General features: G+C 44.0%; 1 protein-coding gene across 1 annotated transcript in view; it reads right to left on the reverse strand.

Moving 5' to 3' along the window:
• LOC119966981 (inactive tyrosine-protein kinase 7-like) overlaps positions 1-14,847 on the reverse strand; it is a 331,205-nt gene that overhangs the window by 99,364 nt on the left and 216,994 nt on the right. The window contains exons 6-7 of the mRNA XM_038798955.1: positions 9,238-9,368; positions 4,601-4,867 (exon numbers count right to left, since the gene is read on the reverse strand). Of these exons, the coding sequence (XP_038654883.1) occupies positions 4,601-4,867; positions 9,238-9,368 (398 nt within the window). The remainder of the gene's footprint in view (positions 1-4,600; positions 4,868-9,237; positions 9,369-14,847) is intronic.

A 14,847-nucleotide genomic window follows, 5' to 3' on the forward strand; every position in this document is an offset into this window, starting at 1 on the left:
TCTCCTCTATATTGGAGAGACCAAACGCAGACTGGGTGATCGCTTTGCTGAGCATCTTCAGTCTGTGTACATTCAGGATCCTGACCTTCCTGTTGCTTGCCATTTTAACACAATACCCTGCTCCCATGCCCACATGTCTGTTCTTGGCCTGCTGCAATGTTCCAGTGAAGCGCAATGCAAATGGAGGGACAACATCTCATCCTCCGGTTAGGCACACTACAGCCTTCCTGTCTCAACATCGAATTCAACAACTTCAGATGATCAGCCCCACCTCGACCCATTTGTTTTCATTTCATTTTAACTGTCTTTTACCATTTCTTTCTTTCTTTCTTAATATACATTAAATTTCCCCCCCAATCTTATCCACCTTTCCTGCACCTTTCTCCTCTTTGCTTCCCCCCCCCAGTTTTCCTGGGTTTCTGTGGCTATGACTCATCTTTCATTCTCACTCCACAGTATAAACAGTTCCCACTCTCTCTGTCTGTTAGCTTTGACAGAGTCATCGGACTTGAAACGTTAGCTCTTTTCTCTCCCTACAGATACTGCCAGACTTGCTGAGATTTCCCAGTATTTTCCCTTTCGAGCATGGATAGAGGATTGGTTAATTAATAGAAAGCAAAGAGTGGGGATTAATGGGTTTTTCTCTGGTTGGCAATCAATAGCTAGTGGTGTCTCTCAGGGATCAGTGTTGGGCCCACAATTGTTCACAAGTTACATAGATGATTTGGAGTTGGGGACCAAGTGCAATGTGTCCAAGTTTGCAGATGACACTAAGATGAGTGGTAAAGCAAAAAGTGCAGAGGATACTGGAAGTCTGCAGAGGGATTTGGATAGGTTAAGTGAATGGGCTAGGGTCTGGCAGATGGAATACAATGTTGACAAATGTGAAGTTATCCATTTTGGTAGGAATAACAGCAAAAGGGATTGTTATTTAAATGACAAAATATTAAAACATGCTGCTGTGCAGAGAAACCTGGGTGTGCTCGTGCATGAGTCACAAAAAGTTGGTTTACCGGTGCAACAGGTGATTAAGAAGGTAAATGGAGTTTTGTCCTTCATTGCCAGAGGGATGGAGTTTATGACTAGGGAGGTTATGTTGCGATTGTATAAGGTGTTAGTGAGGACACACCTGGAGTATTGTGTTCAGTTTTGCTCTCCTTACCTGAGAAAGGACGTACTGGTGCTGGAGGGTGTGTAGAGGAGATTCACTAGGTTAATCCCAGAGCTGAAGGGGTTGGATTACGAGGAGAGGCCGAGTAGACTGGGACTGTACTCGTTGGAATTTAGAAGGATGAGGGGGGGGATCTTATAGAAACATATAAATTATGACGGGAATAGATAGGATAGATGCGGGCAGGTTGTTTCCACTGGCGGGTGAAAGCAGAACTAGGGGGCATAGCCTCAAAATAAGGGGAAGTAGATTTAGGACTGATTTTAGGAGAACTTCTTCACCGAAAGGGTTGTGAATCTATGGAATTCCTTGCCCAGTAAAGCAGTTGAGGCTCCATCATTAAATGTTTTTAAGAAAAAGATAGATAGATTTTATGAAGAATAAAGGGATTAAGGGTTATGGTGTTTGGGCCGGAAAGTGTAGCTGAGTCCACAAAAGATCAGCCATGATCTCATTGATTGGCGGAGCAGGCTCGAGGGGCCAGATGGCCTACTCCTGCTCCTAGTTCTTATGTAGGTGAAGTCAGAAAGTGAGTAACACGCTGCAGAAATCCCAGTCTCTGACCTCTTTTTGTAGCTACAAGATATATGCGGTTGGTTAATATTCTAGACAATGATGATTCCCCCACCCCACCACTAGCATGTTGCTGCTCAAGGATTTGATGACAAACACTGAACGTCAAGCATTGGGGGTTAGACTTGCCTGTTGGAGATGATCATTGTGTGGGAAGACTGCTACCTGCCACTTATTAACCTAAGTCATAGTGCATGCCAGACTGCTCTATCTACAACATACTGCTATTGAACGCAAACGTGGTCACACCAAGTTGGTGAACGTAACCAATACTGTATCTCCTTAACCAAACAAGACTTAAAATTTGGAAAATAAAGTGTAAGGGTAGGAGGATCAATTAAAGGATGTGAATTCTATGTCAAATCAGGTTCAGAAAGTGAAGAGAGACAAAAAGGAAAATCTAGAAAAACAATAAGTGAATTAAAACTTTTACTTTTAGTCCCACTCCACTGTCTTTTCACTGAGCCCCTTCAAAACTTTTCTTCCCACAATTCTCTTTTGAAAGACCCGTCTGCCTCTGCCACACTTTCAGGCAGTAGATTCTAGATCCTAACCACTCGCTGCTTAAAAGTCGCTTTATTGATGCTGCTTCTGTTGTTTCGCCAATCAACATTAATTAAGCTCCTCTCTATCCTTCCTCCAAAAGAAACGGTTTCTCCCCATCTACTCTAGAGAAATGATACAGCACCGGAGGGGCCATTCGGCCCATCTTGTCCACGTCGACACAAAGATACCCAGGTGCCCTTTCTAATCCCATCTTCCTGCACATGGTCCGTAGCCCTGCAGCTTACAGCACCTAAGGTGCGGATCCAGGTACTTTTTAAAAGAGTTTAGCTTCCCTGCTTCCACAAACAACTCAGGAAGCGAATTCCAGACACCCAACACCCTCTGCTAAATGCATTATCTTCCACATATCAGAGTTAAGTCTATCTGTCATTTTTCCTGCCTTCTCCACAAACCCATCAAAATCATTTTGGACTTTCCAGCTATCCTCCACACTATGCAGTAAAATTTTGAATGTCTCTTTCAAACTTCTCTCAACCATCTCCTCTCTAAAATGAAGAGTCCAGCTTGTCCATTGTATTCACTTAACTGATGTTTCCCATCCCTTGAAGCATTCTTGTGAATCTTTCCTGCAGTCTCTCCAAAGCCAAAGGGATCAGTACTAGGCAGGCTCCAACTTATACTTGTCCATTAGAAACAAACAATTGAGGACAATGTTTTAAAAAGTCCAACAGTCATCAAAAGGGATCAGATTTTTTCCAACTCCAAGTGAAGGTGTTGACTCCTTACTGGGTCTGTCTAACCTTACAATTCATGTGCGAGTCTGGACAACAATTAGCCTCGATAAGAATGAGTGCTTGTTGAATGTTTGACTATCAGAGTTAAGCCAAGTTCAGTGCCTACCAAATGTCACAGATTTATATTTTTGCAGGAAGGTTTTGGATAGCAATTTGCCTGGGGTGGCCGCGTGGCCCAATGGATAGCAATTACTCACGAAAATCAACTGATTATTTTTCTCTTTGCTGCAGGGATCAATGCCTGTACTGCTGTCTTGCACGAAAACACAAGTTATTTATTTGCATTACAAGTGTGGACTCAGTTGGTAACACCCTTGACTAACTCGAAGTTGTCATAGAATTTACAGTGCAGAAGGAGGCCATTCGACCCATCGAGTCTGCACCGGCTCCTGGAAAGAGCACCCTACCCAAGGTTAACACCTCCACCCTATCCCCATAACCCAGTAACCCCACCCAACACTAAGGGCAATTTTGGACACTAAGGGCAATTTATCATGTCCAATCCACCTAACTTGCACATCTTTGGACTGTGGGAGGAAACCGGAGCACCCGGAGGAAACCCACGCACACACGGGGAGGATGTGCAGACTCCGCACAGACAGTGACCCAAGCCGGAATCGAACCTGGGACCCTGGAGCTGTGAAGTGATTGTGCTATCCACAATGCTACTGTGCTGCCCTAATTTGTGGATTTGAATCCCTGGCAGCAAACACAATTTGGGGCTGATACTTTAATAAAATGCTGCGGGCCGAAACTAGCCTTTCAGGTGAGTTGGTAAATGAAGGCTACACCTGCCTGCTCATGGGGGATATCAACAATGCTGTGGCAATATTCAAGGTCAGCAGAAAAGTTGTCCGAGTGCCCTACTACTGTCCATCCCTCAACCAACCATCTGTTATCTTATTCACTGTTGATGAAGTCCATGACCAAATTGACTGCCACCTTTTCCAATGCGAATTCGTCCAAGTCAAAGGGCTCATTGGCTGAGATAAAGGACATCAACAAACATTGTGTGAACACTGGTTCTTTTTTCAGATCCCTAAACGGTGATGGTGTGCAGCATTAATTTGGTTGCTGAATTTTGGGTGGGTTGTTAAACCAAGGTCACAATCTGAAGAGGGGTGGGGCTGAAGAGTGAGCTGCACAACAGCGCGCAATCATGTCTCTAATTCCCATTTGGTTGGTGAGTTCTTCATTTCAGCCGAACTGACTGAGCCAAAGGCTGCTGAAGAGGTGCTGATTCACTTGCTGGTTCCTACTTTGAGAGCTACGGGAAGGGGTCTCGTCTTGATAAGCTGTAAGGTTTTGTGCAAAATGTGTGCATGTGAAAACACTTGTTTTCTATGGACTTCTGGCTAGCATTTATCTCAGCCAAAATCCTCCATAAATAAAGTGAACCAATCGTTTAACTCATTGGAGTTAATGTAATGCTGCTGTGTACAAATTGGCTGTGTTTACCTACACTGCAATATTGACTACAGGTCAAACTAATTTGTTGGCTGTTAATACTTTCCAGGGGATATGAAATACACACAGAAATCTAATTGCTCCTTACTTGCCACAGTGATGCTCAGGTCCCTGGTCTTCTCTCCGGCTTTATTTCTAGCTTTACAAGTATAAATCCCAGAATCCTCTTCTGCTATTTCATTGAAGATCAGCTCGTTCCCATCCTGGTAGACACGTCCTTCATTTGGAACCCGTGTACTCCCTCTATACCACGACACAACAGGCAAAGGCAGCCCTCTGGGTGGTGGACATTCAACATGCTGCGTAGTATTTGCAATGAAAATCTTTGGACTGAACATCAGCATATCGTTGATTTCTGAATGGAAAAAAAGATGGTTTGAGAAGCAGTTCACCATTTAACAATTACTTTTGAATCTACTTTTCCCCTGCATCCTTATGGTGGGCCGCATGTTAATACTCACAGGAAACCGTTATTCAAAACTACACTCAATGTTTTTGAAGAAGCTTTCAGCAGCTCAAACATCTATTTCATTTTGCAAACATATACTTTCTCATAAAATATCTAAAAGAACATTCCACAATCATGGCCAGAGTGCAACGATATTTAAATTTTCTACATACATCATGTGAACTCCAACATTTGTTGCCATTTTATACTCAACAGATGAGCATCAGTGCCACATATTTCCCGTTCTCTTCCAATTTGTTAAAGATGATCCTCTGCATTTTAAATTAATTTTGACAAGCTTCATTTATATAAAGGTCACATGCGAAGCATCTAAAAGCTATCATCTATCAGATATGATTGTAGAAGTACGACTATGTAATAATAATCTTCATTGTCACAAGTAGGCTTACATTAATGCGGCAATGAAGTTACTGTGAGAAGCCCCTAGTCGCCACATTCCGGCGCCTGTTCAGGTACACACAGAGAGAATTCAGAATGTCTAATTCACCTTACAGCACTTGTGGGAGGAAACCGGAGCACCCGGAGGAAACCCACGCACACACAGGGAGAACGAGCAGACGCCGCACAGACTGTGACCCAAGCCGGGAATCGAACCTGGGACCCTGGTGCTGTGAAGCCACAGTGCTAGCCACTGTGCTACCATACTGTGCATCAGGTCATGGCTGTTAGGTAAATCATCTAGTTTTCCTGTTCTTGATCACTATCCAGTAGCCCCCAGTGCATTGAATTTCTGTAAAATGTTCTCCCATCTATAAAGGTGCCATGTCTAGGGTCACACGTGAAGGATAGTTACTCATGAGAGATACTGGAAAGCCTCCAAAAATTGTGAACCTGCATTCATCGTGGGACACTGCCTCGAGGAAACAAAGAAGTGAACAAAGAAGAGATATTACTGGGAGAGAGCCATATGTGGTTCTTGTAAAGAAAGTGATATTAAAATCTTGATTTATAATTGGCTTAAATGCAATTCAATTATTTGATGCAAGTTTATTCAAATTCAAAGTACACTATTGGAAACAAGTTCATCACTACTGATGAATGCTGACAACACGAAAACTGACCCACAGACAACTTACGAACTAACTGTTCTGGTTGTCATTAATCAGGCAAAATGGATATTGATTAAAGTTTTCTCAGATGCTCAATTGTGACATTATGGTGTTGTCATGTCTCCCTACCCAGCAGATATGTCAATGCAGTCACTTCGCGGAGACTGATGTCTCCAATAATGTAGCTCTTGCTTCAATGGTAGCCGATTCCCTCCCACTGAATATGCCTCCATGGTGTCACTGACACACACACGCTTCTAGCCCCTCAGCAGCAACCATACCACAAGACAATCTCACGAAGATTTCAGGGCGGAACTGCAAAGCTTACAGGAAATTCACCAAATAATTGCTCCCTCTAGAGTCTAGAGGATTGAATTGATATTTTAGGCAGGAATTTCCCTGCTGGCTTCTGAATGCTGACGTTGGGAAATTGCGTTAGCAGCTGATGGATGCAGAACACCGTGCCCTTAGCTCCGCGACCCTGCTGACACCCGCCTGTGACCCATCCATGGGTCGCGACTAGCACTTTTAAAACCCATTCTAAGGTCCACCGCATATTTTAGCACAACTCTTACTGTCTGGTTTCACATTTCTTGCTAATTTATTCTCATATTCCAATTTCTCCATTTAGTTCTTTTTTTAAATAATATTTTGGTTTCCAAAATGTTCCCAATCAACCAGTCTACCACTAATCTTCACAGTACTGTACACCTTTTCCTCCACTTTGATTTCATTCTGAACTTCCTTCATTAGCCACAAATGGTGTGGCCTTCCCTTGACTATTAGTGGAGTTTTGGTATGTCTGTCACTGTTGTATTGTATTGCATTTTAATCTATTTCCAGTCCACTGCAACCAACTCTGTCTAATAGCCTTTCTTTAAGTTTAACACGCTTAAAATTTCAGATCCAAATTTTGCACCCACAAACTGAATGTGAAATTCTAATATGTTACGATCATGCCTGGAGGGTTCTTTATTACAAGATCATAAATTAATCATGTCTCATCACATGTTACCAGGTTTCCATGCTTGGTTCGAGAACATGCCGTTTTTTAAAAAAGTGTCTCAAATACTCGCTCATCCTCAAGAGTGACTTTGCCAATTTGATTTCTTGAATCTATAAGATGATTAATATTGCCCACTATTAATGCAGTTCCTTTCTTATAAGCCCCCATCATTCTTGGGGCTGGTTTAGTTCACTCAGCTAAATCGCTGGCTTTTAAAGCAGACCAAGCAGGCCAGCAGCACGGTTCGATTCCCGTACCAGCCTCCCCGGACAGGTGCCGGAATGTGGCAACTAGGGGCTTTTCACAGTAACTTCATTGAAGCCTACAATAAGCGATTTTCATTTTTTCTTGATATATATTCTTTCCTGCAGTGTAGCTTGTTAGTGGGCTGACAAAATACATCCACTTGTGACTTCTTTCCCTTGCTATTTTTTATTTTCCACCCAAACTGATTCTCCACCTTGATCTTCCAAGCCAAGATAATTGCTCACTTCTGTACAGAATTTATACTTTGTTAGCAGAGCTACCCCTACACCTCGTCCTTTCTCCTATCTCTCTGAAATGTCTATTACACTTGAATATTCAGTTCCCAGGCCTTAACCACATTGCAACCATACCTTTGTAATGGCTATCACATCAGATCCATTTATTTCTATCATCAGATTATCCATCCTGTTATAAAATGTTTCATGCATTCATATAAATTGCCTTTAATTATGTGTTTTTCCCATTTTCCCTATTGTGCCTTTATTTGCAGGAACACTCTTTATGTTTGTACTCTCTGTCCTTTCCAGTCACACTCGGGCGATCATTACCCTGCACTATTACCTTGTCCTTTCTCTTAACTGTCCCAATCTTGCCTCATATGAAAGCCCTCTCCATAGCTCTGGATACATACGATTTGCCAGGGCCCTGGTCCCAGCAGCACAGCTCCTCACTCCCCAGGACTGATGCCAGTGCCCATAACTCAAAACCCATTCCTGCCACACTAACCTTTGAGCCATGCATTTAACTCGGATCATATTTATCCAATGCCAATTTACTTGGGGCTCAGACAGCAAGCTGGGATTAATACTTTTGTGGCTCTGTTTTAGCTGAGCCCTTAGTTGCTCATGCATTCTGAACAGAGTCTCTTTTGCAGCCCTACCTATGTCGTTGGTATCCATGTGAACCAGGCCAACTGGATCCTCCCCCTTCCACTCCAAGTTCCTCTCTAGCCCCAAGGAGACATTGAGCATCCAGGCATCATACAGGCAGTACAGCCTTTGGGACTCTCACTCCCGGCTGCAGTGAGATTGTGTCACCCCTTAACCATACATTCCCTACCACTCCTACATTCCTTCTTCCTCTCCCAAAATTAATCCCATGACCGTAGGAACACCACGACCTGGAAGTTCCTCTCTAAGCCACTCACCATTGTGACTTGGAAATATAATCACTGTTCGTTGACAGTTGCTGGGTCAGAATTCTGGGCTCCCTCCCTACAGCATTGTGAGTGTGCCTACACCACGTGGACTGCAGCGGTTCAAGGTGGCAGGTAAACACCATTTTCTCACGGGCAATTAGGGATGGGCAATAAATGCTGGCCAAGCCAGCAATGCCAAAACCAAATGAATGAAGAAAAAAGGTTTGCCTGTACCAATGTGCTGAGGTCAGTCTGCTCCTCTTCACTCTCAATTCGTGTCCATTCAAGCTACAAAAACTTCAAACCAATCCAATTAATTCGGCTGATAATCAAACCATCATCCATTTTGGAAGAAAGGCAAAATTCAACCTCTAACTGGCAGAAAATAAGTGGAAAATTTGCACCAATTCTATTCCATACCTGTCAAGAGAGACATGACTGCATCTTGCATGCACCTGTTACCTTGTGATGAAGTTTAAAGCAGCAAAAACCTGTTTGTAATTCTCCTGTCTCCTTGTGAGAACAATGAAATACTCATACTATGTCTTTATGTTCCTCCACCTAAAATATTCATTGAAACATCATTGAAAAGCTGCAGTGATCTTTGATTATGTTCAGAGCATCCCTCTTCCAACAACCTACTGTTGAAGGAAAAGAAAGATAAGGATGAAAAATAAAAGAAAGCTAGTCATTGTTTCTTCCTTTCCAGCATTATGATATCTGCACTATGACTTCATCCTGCAACACGTGAACATGGTGGCTGAGATTTTATATTGACATTGTTCTTTATTCATACCTGCCATGCGTAGTTCAGCTTCCAGCACTGTGGGCTTCCCTCTCGGACCCCGACCAACACATCTGTAAACACCAAAGCTGCGAGGTTTCACGTTGGTAAGTAGCAGGGAGCCATTAGTAAATACAGTTGACCTAAGGAGAAGATTCAGATGAAACACAGGTTTATGCTGCCCTCTGTTGGTAGTTTTGCAGTTTCTACATCCTGAAGCTTCAGTACGCTGAGATGTGGCTCCATCGACAGCAGCTGCCCAAAGTAAACAAATACTGTGGGCGCATTCCGGTTCCGGCGGGATGCGATGCCTTCTGACGACCCTTTTGGGGCCCCCACCATTCCGGAGGCCCCTACATACCCGGCCTTCAACCCCCCCCATCTCTTCATATCCCCCTCTTCCCTCCTTTCATGGGCATGGCCTCCCCTCACCCTGACTTGGCAGTGTCACCCAGGAGCATGCCAGCCAATGCCAGGGTGGCAGTGCTGAGGTGCCAGCCTGGCAGTCATGGTGGCCAGATGTCAGCGACCCTATAGCAGGGTGCCATCACTTGGGGAGTGGGCATGGAATAATGCCCTTATGTGTGGGGGATGACATTGCCCTTGGGTGGGAGGTGTGGGGGACCCTCAAGCTCATTTAGAGATCAGGGCACTATCAAAATGATGGCCCCATCTCGGAGGAGCCAGTCTGGCCTGTGAGTTCAGCTCTCCAGTGATGGAAAAAACTGTGTGTGGGCTAGCCCCGAGAGAAGCTCCTCAGGGCCCGATAAAGTGACTAAGTGTGGTTAGATAGTGGTGGGGAACTCACCAAAAGTGGCGGAGAGAAACTCCCAGCCAAACCCGCCTGCAATGCCACTTAGAAACTTTTTGGTTAAATTGCACCCATAATGTCGATCTTCATAGAGGAAGTTATAAGAAACTTTTCGGAAATACTAGAGAACCATAGAACAAGTGAGAATAACAACCTGAAAGATGTTATTTTTAGTTTAAAATGTTGTACTGGAGAAATTAATTAGATTGAAGTTGATAAATCCCTTGAACCTGATGATCTACATCCCAGAATGTTGAAAGAAATAGCTGCAGAGAGTGTAGATTTATTGTTGGTCATCTTCCACAATTCCCGAGATTCAGGAACAGTTCCTGCAAAGTAAAAGCTTGCAAATGCCACCCCACTATTTAATCAAGGAGGGAGGGAAAAACAGGTAACTACAGTATAGACCTGACCCAGTAAGGAAAATGCTAGAATCTAAAGGATGTGATAACTGGGAACCAGTGGATATGGGGCGGGATTCTCCATTGCCTGACACCGATATAGTAATCTGTGATCGGGTGGAGAATCCACTCTGATGCTCGGCGCTGGTCAGCCATGCTCTGCCCCCTACCAAAATGACTTAATCCCACCGCAGCAACGGTGTTGGTGCGTCATCGGCAGGCCATCCGGTGATCTCCTCCCCCAATGGGCCGATTTCCCGACTGCGCGGGACACTTGTGGTCTCAGCAGTCGGCGACTCAGCCTGATGACTGCGGACTGTATCCAGTGCCGCTAACTCAGCCCAGAGTCCATGCCGGGGGGTTCCATGCGGGCTGGGGGGGGGGACTGGTGGGTGGTGGCCAGGGGGTGGCTTGTGGGGTCGAATCCGCGTACGGCCGGCGCTATGTTGTACGGCGTGACCACTGCAGATCGTCGGCGTGCGTATGCGTGGCCAGTCACCCGGCCGTTTTTAGCATGGGAACCGGGAGTTTCAACCGGCAACACTGCTAGCCCCTCACCGGCCCTGGAATCAGTAAGGGGTCAGCGCCGATTTCTGTGTCTCTAAATCCTGTGAATTCTCCGTTCCAGCCGGCACTTAACCGCTGAAATGGAGAATCCAGCCCATGGTGTATTGGGATTTTCAGAAGGCCCTTGTTAAGGTCCCACATAAGAGGTTATTAAGCAAAATTAGAGCACATGGGATTGGGGATAATTTGGTGGCGTGGCAAGAGTTGGTTAACAGAAAAACATTTTTAAATGGTGCAACACTGGGAAGTGTTGATGTCCAAAGGAACTTGGGTGTCTTTGTTCATAAATCACAAAACAAACATGCAGGTTTAACAAGCAATTAAGGAGGCAAATGGTACATGAGCCTTTATTGCCAGAGGATGTGAATACAGGAGTAAGGAAGTCTTGTGGCAGGCGTATGAGCCTTGATGAGACCACACCTGGAGCACGGTATATAGTTTTGGTCTCTTTATTGAAGAAAGTATATACTTACCAGAGAGGGTGTAACACAAAGGATCACCATTTGATTCTTGGGACGGTGAGTTTGTCCTATGAGGTGTTTGGTATTGTATTCTCTCAAAGAATGAGAGGTGACCTCATCGAATTACACAAAAGGGGTTCGACAGGGTAGAGACCGGATGTTCCACCTGGCTGGAGGGGTCTAGAACCAGGGGGCATATCTCAGAATAATAGGTAGGCCATTTAGGACAGTGATTATTCAGAGGGCGGTGAATTTGTGTCGCACTCCATCTCAGCGGGCTGCGGAGGTTCAGTCATCGGGTATACTCAAGCCTTACAGATTGACAGGTTTCCGGATATTAAGGATATCAAGTGTTCCATAGATGGTGCGGGGAAATGGCATTAAAGTAGATTAAATTTTCATTTTTAATTCAATTGAATGGTAGAACAGGCTCGAGGGGCCGAATGATCTACTCCTGCTCCTCTGTTTCCCAACTCTGGTACGAGGGGCCGAATGATCTACTCCTGCTCCTCTGTTTCCCAACTCTGGTACGAGGGGCCGAATGACCTACTCCTGCTCCTCTGTTTCCCAACTCTGGTACGAGGGGCCGAATGATCTACTCCTGCTCCTCTGTTTCCCAACTCTGGTACGAGGGGCCGAATGACCTACTCCTGCTCCTCTGTTTCCCAACTCTGGTAACATGTCTCTGAAGCACAGGATTCCAGGTTCAAGGCCTACTCCAGTGTTGAGAACAAAAGTCTAAGTTGACACTTGAATGCAGTATTGGGGGTTCGCTGGGCTGCTGAGGGTACTGACTTTCAGGTGGGATGTTAACTCGAGACTCCAGCTGCTTGTTTAGGTAGGTATAAAAAAATTAATTTTAAAGAAAATCAGTGGAGTTATCGCGATGACCTTGTCTGGTCACTATCACGTTGTTTGTGGGAGTTTGCTAAATGCAAATTGGCTACCACATTTCCTACAGTACAACACTGACCATTTCTTTGGTAAAAAGCTTCGAGACATCCAGTGGTCTCTCTTTTCAAAACAGGCATAATTCTTATGGGTAATGTTAGGTCGTGAGCGCTAACAGACTGATGCACAGCATCTTTTTCTGATCCAACAAGCTTAACAACACACTCTGTAGCACGCGCCACTGACAACAATCGACAAGAATTTTGGTCGTTTTTTTTTTCATTCTCTGAAGAAATTGCAAGCTCAGTTTATTGCCCAGGTTGAAGTACAGATCAGGGAACAAATCAGAGTTTAACAGATCTGTAAGGCTAAATATTACATGGAAATATTTTGAAGCAGATCTACAGGGGGAGTAATCAGTCATTAATAATTAAATGGAGGATCCCTTATGGTAATCTTCCTCATTCTGGTGAGAGAACACGACTGGCATCAATTTGGGACTATAATTCGTGCCTGCCCAAACCGTCCTACCCTTAGGAATCGGATAGGAAAAAGAACGTAATCCAGGTAAAGAGAAAAAGTGCAGCAAAGTTAATATAATTGTTTCTCTTTCAAAAATGTAAATAATCCAAGTTGAATCCAAGACTAAAGCACCTTCAAACTTTCAGCTGAAATTTAGTAAAACAGTGAATGAGATGTTTGAAGGGGTCCTCACATCACTACCAGAGAACTGCACCATTATACAGTATAGCCAATTGGACTGGTCTGGTGACTTTGACTCCCAGGATATCATTGTAGGATTTCCTCACAGTAGTATCCCAGGTCCAACTATCTTAAGTGGCATCATTAATGACCTTTCTAAATTGCATCATTAATGACCTTTCTTCCATCATAATGTCAGAAGTTGGAATGTTTGCTGATGATTGCTGTGTTCGGGTCCATCCACAACTCCTCAGATAGTTAAACTGTCCAAACCGGCATGCAGCAAATCCTGGACAATATTCAGGTGGGCTGATAAAGTGGCAAATAATACTTGCACGGTCAAGCTTCAGTAAAATGACCATTGCCAACAATGGAGAATCTCGAAACATAGATTTCTTACAGTGCAGGAGGTCATTAAACCCACCAAATCTGCATCGACCCTCTGAAAAAGCACCCTACCTAGGCCTCCACTCTATTACCCTAAACCTACCTAACCTGCACATCATTGGACTGTAGGAGGAAACTGGAGCACGCGGATATCTTATACACCTTGACATTCAACAGTCTTGGCATTGCTCAATCCTCCACCATCAACATGCTGGGCATCACCAATGACCAGAAACATAATTGGACCTGTACAAGTACACTGACAACATGAGGTTAGAGATTGGAAATTCTGCACCAAGTATCTCACATCACAAACCACCATCTACACGGCAACTGTCATGAGTGTAATGAAATATTCCCAATTGCTATGAGATTTTAGTATGTGGGATCTATCTTAAGCACTCAAATTTATTGGTTGAAAGCAAGTTGCTTAACTCTTTTGAACTCTATAAGTTTGCTTGGGTTTTTTCTGGGGAGTTGAGAATTTTTGGCAGTACACCTTGGGTATTAGCTCCTACACAAGCATTTTGGGTCATCGCAGTTTGACAATACTTTCATTGGACAGCAGGGAGTAAACCTCAAAGATTTTTTCCAATGATCTGCTTTGCAATAGAAGGGTACAAGTCTTGTTGCAAGCTTTTCAAATGAGACGAAAAATACTTCCACATCCTCCTCATTAAAGCGGACTATCAAGTGGGCTAATTTACCTCACTAGTTGTGTCTCCTTTGGGTGCAGCTGACCATTCCCTATTTCATTCAAGCTGCCTTAATTCCTATTCCTGATCATTCCTTCTGAAAGCCTCTTTTTCTGACCTGCTCCAGGAATTTTCTCTCCTCCATTTTTTCCTGTCCCTCTCTTTCCTCTTCATTTTTCTTGGAATCCTAGCTCTAATTTCCACTGCTCCAGTTGTATCTTTGCTAACACTGGCCTGTTCATTTCAGATTCCATGCCTACCTTGTTCTTCAGATTCAACTGAAAAACGGGAGGTCAAAGGTTTGCCGATTTCAAGTTTCATAGTTTTTGGGCAGACACTTCTAAATGCCAAGTTGTACATCTCCAACTGCTTAAGACAGGAAAGAGGGGGGAGGAGACACACTGTAAACTAGAAGCAATATCAAATATCCAGGATTGACTTCTATTTGCGGTCCAGGCTCAATGTTTCCTCTACAGCAACAGCCATTCAGCCTCGTGTCTCTTTCTCTCTCCTTTCTGTATAACCAAGGCCAGAAACATGCTCACTTTCTCTCCAATGTGCCACGCTGTTTCTCAAAGTCTCTGAAACATCTAGAATGCTTAAGTTAAGGATGCAAGTACTGCTCATCTTTCACCTGGATGGATCATGTTACAGCCCTCCTCAAAAGAGTCCAGGGTAGAGCAGTATATTTGATCACATTCCCACCT

The sequence above is a fragment of the Scyliorhinus canicula genome, chromosome 6 (assembly GCF_902713615.1).
Source record: "Scyliorhinus canicula chromosome 6, sScyCan1.1, whole genome shotgun sequence".
Taxonomy (NCBI): Eukaryota; Metazoa; Chordata; class Chondrichthyes; order Carcharhiniformes; family Scyliorhinidae; genus Scyliorhinus; species Scyliorhinus canicula.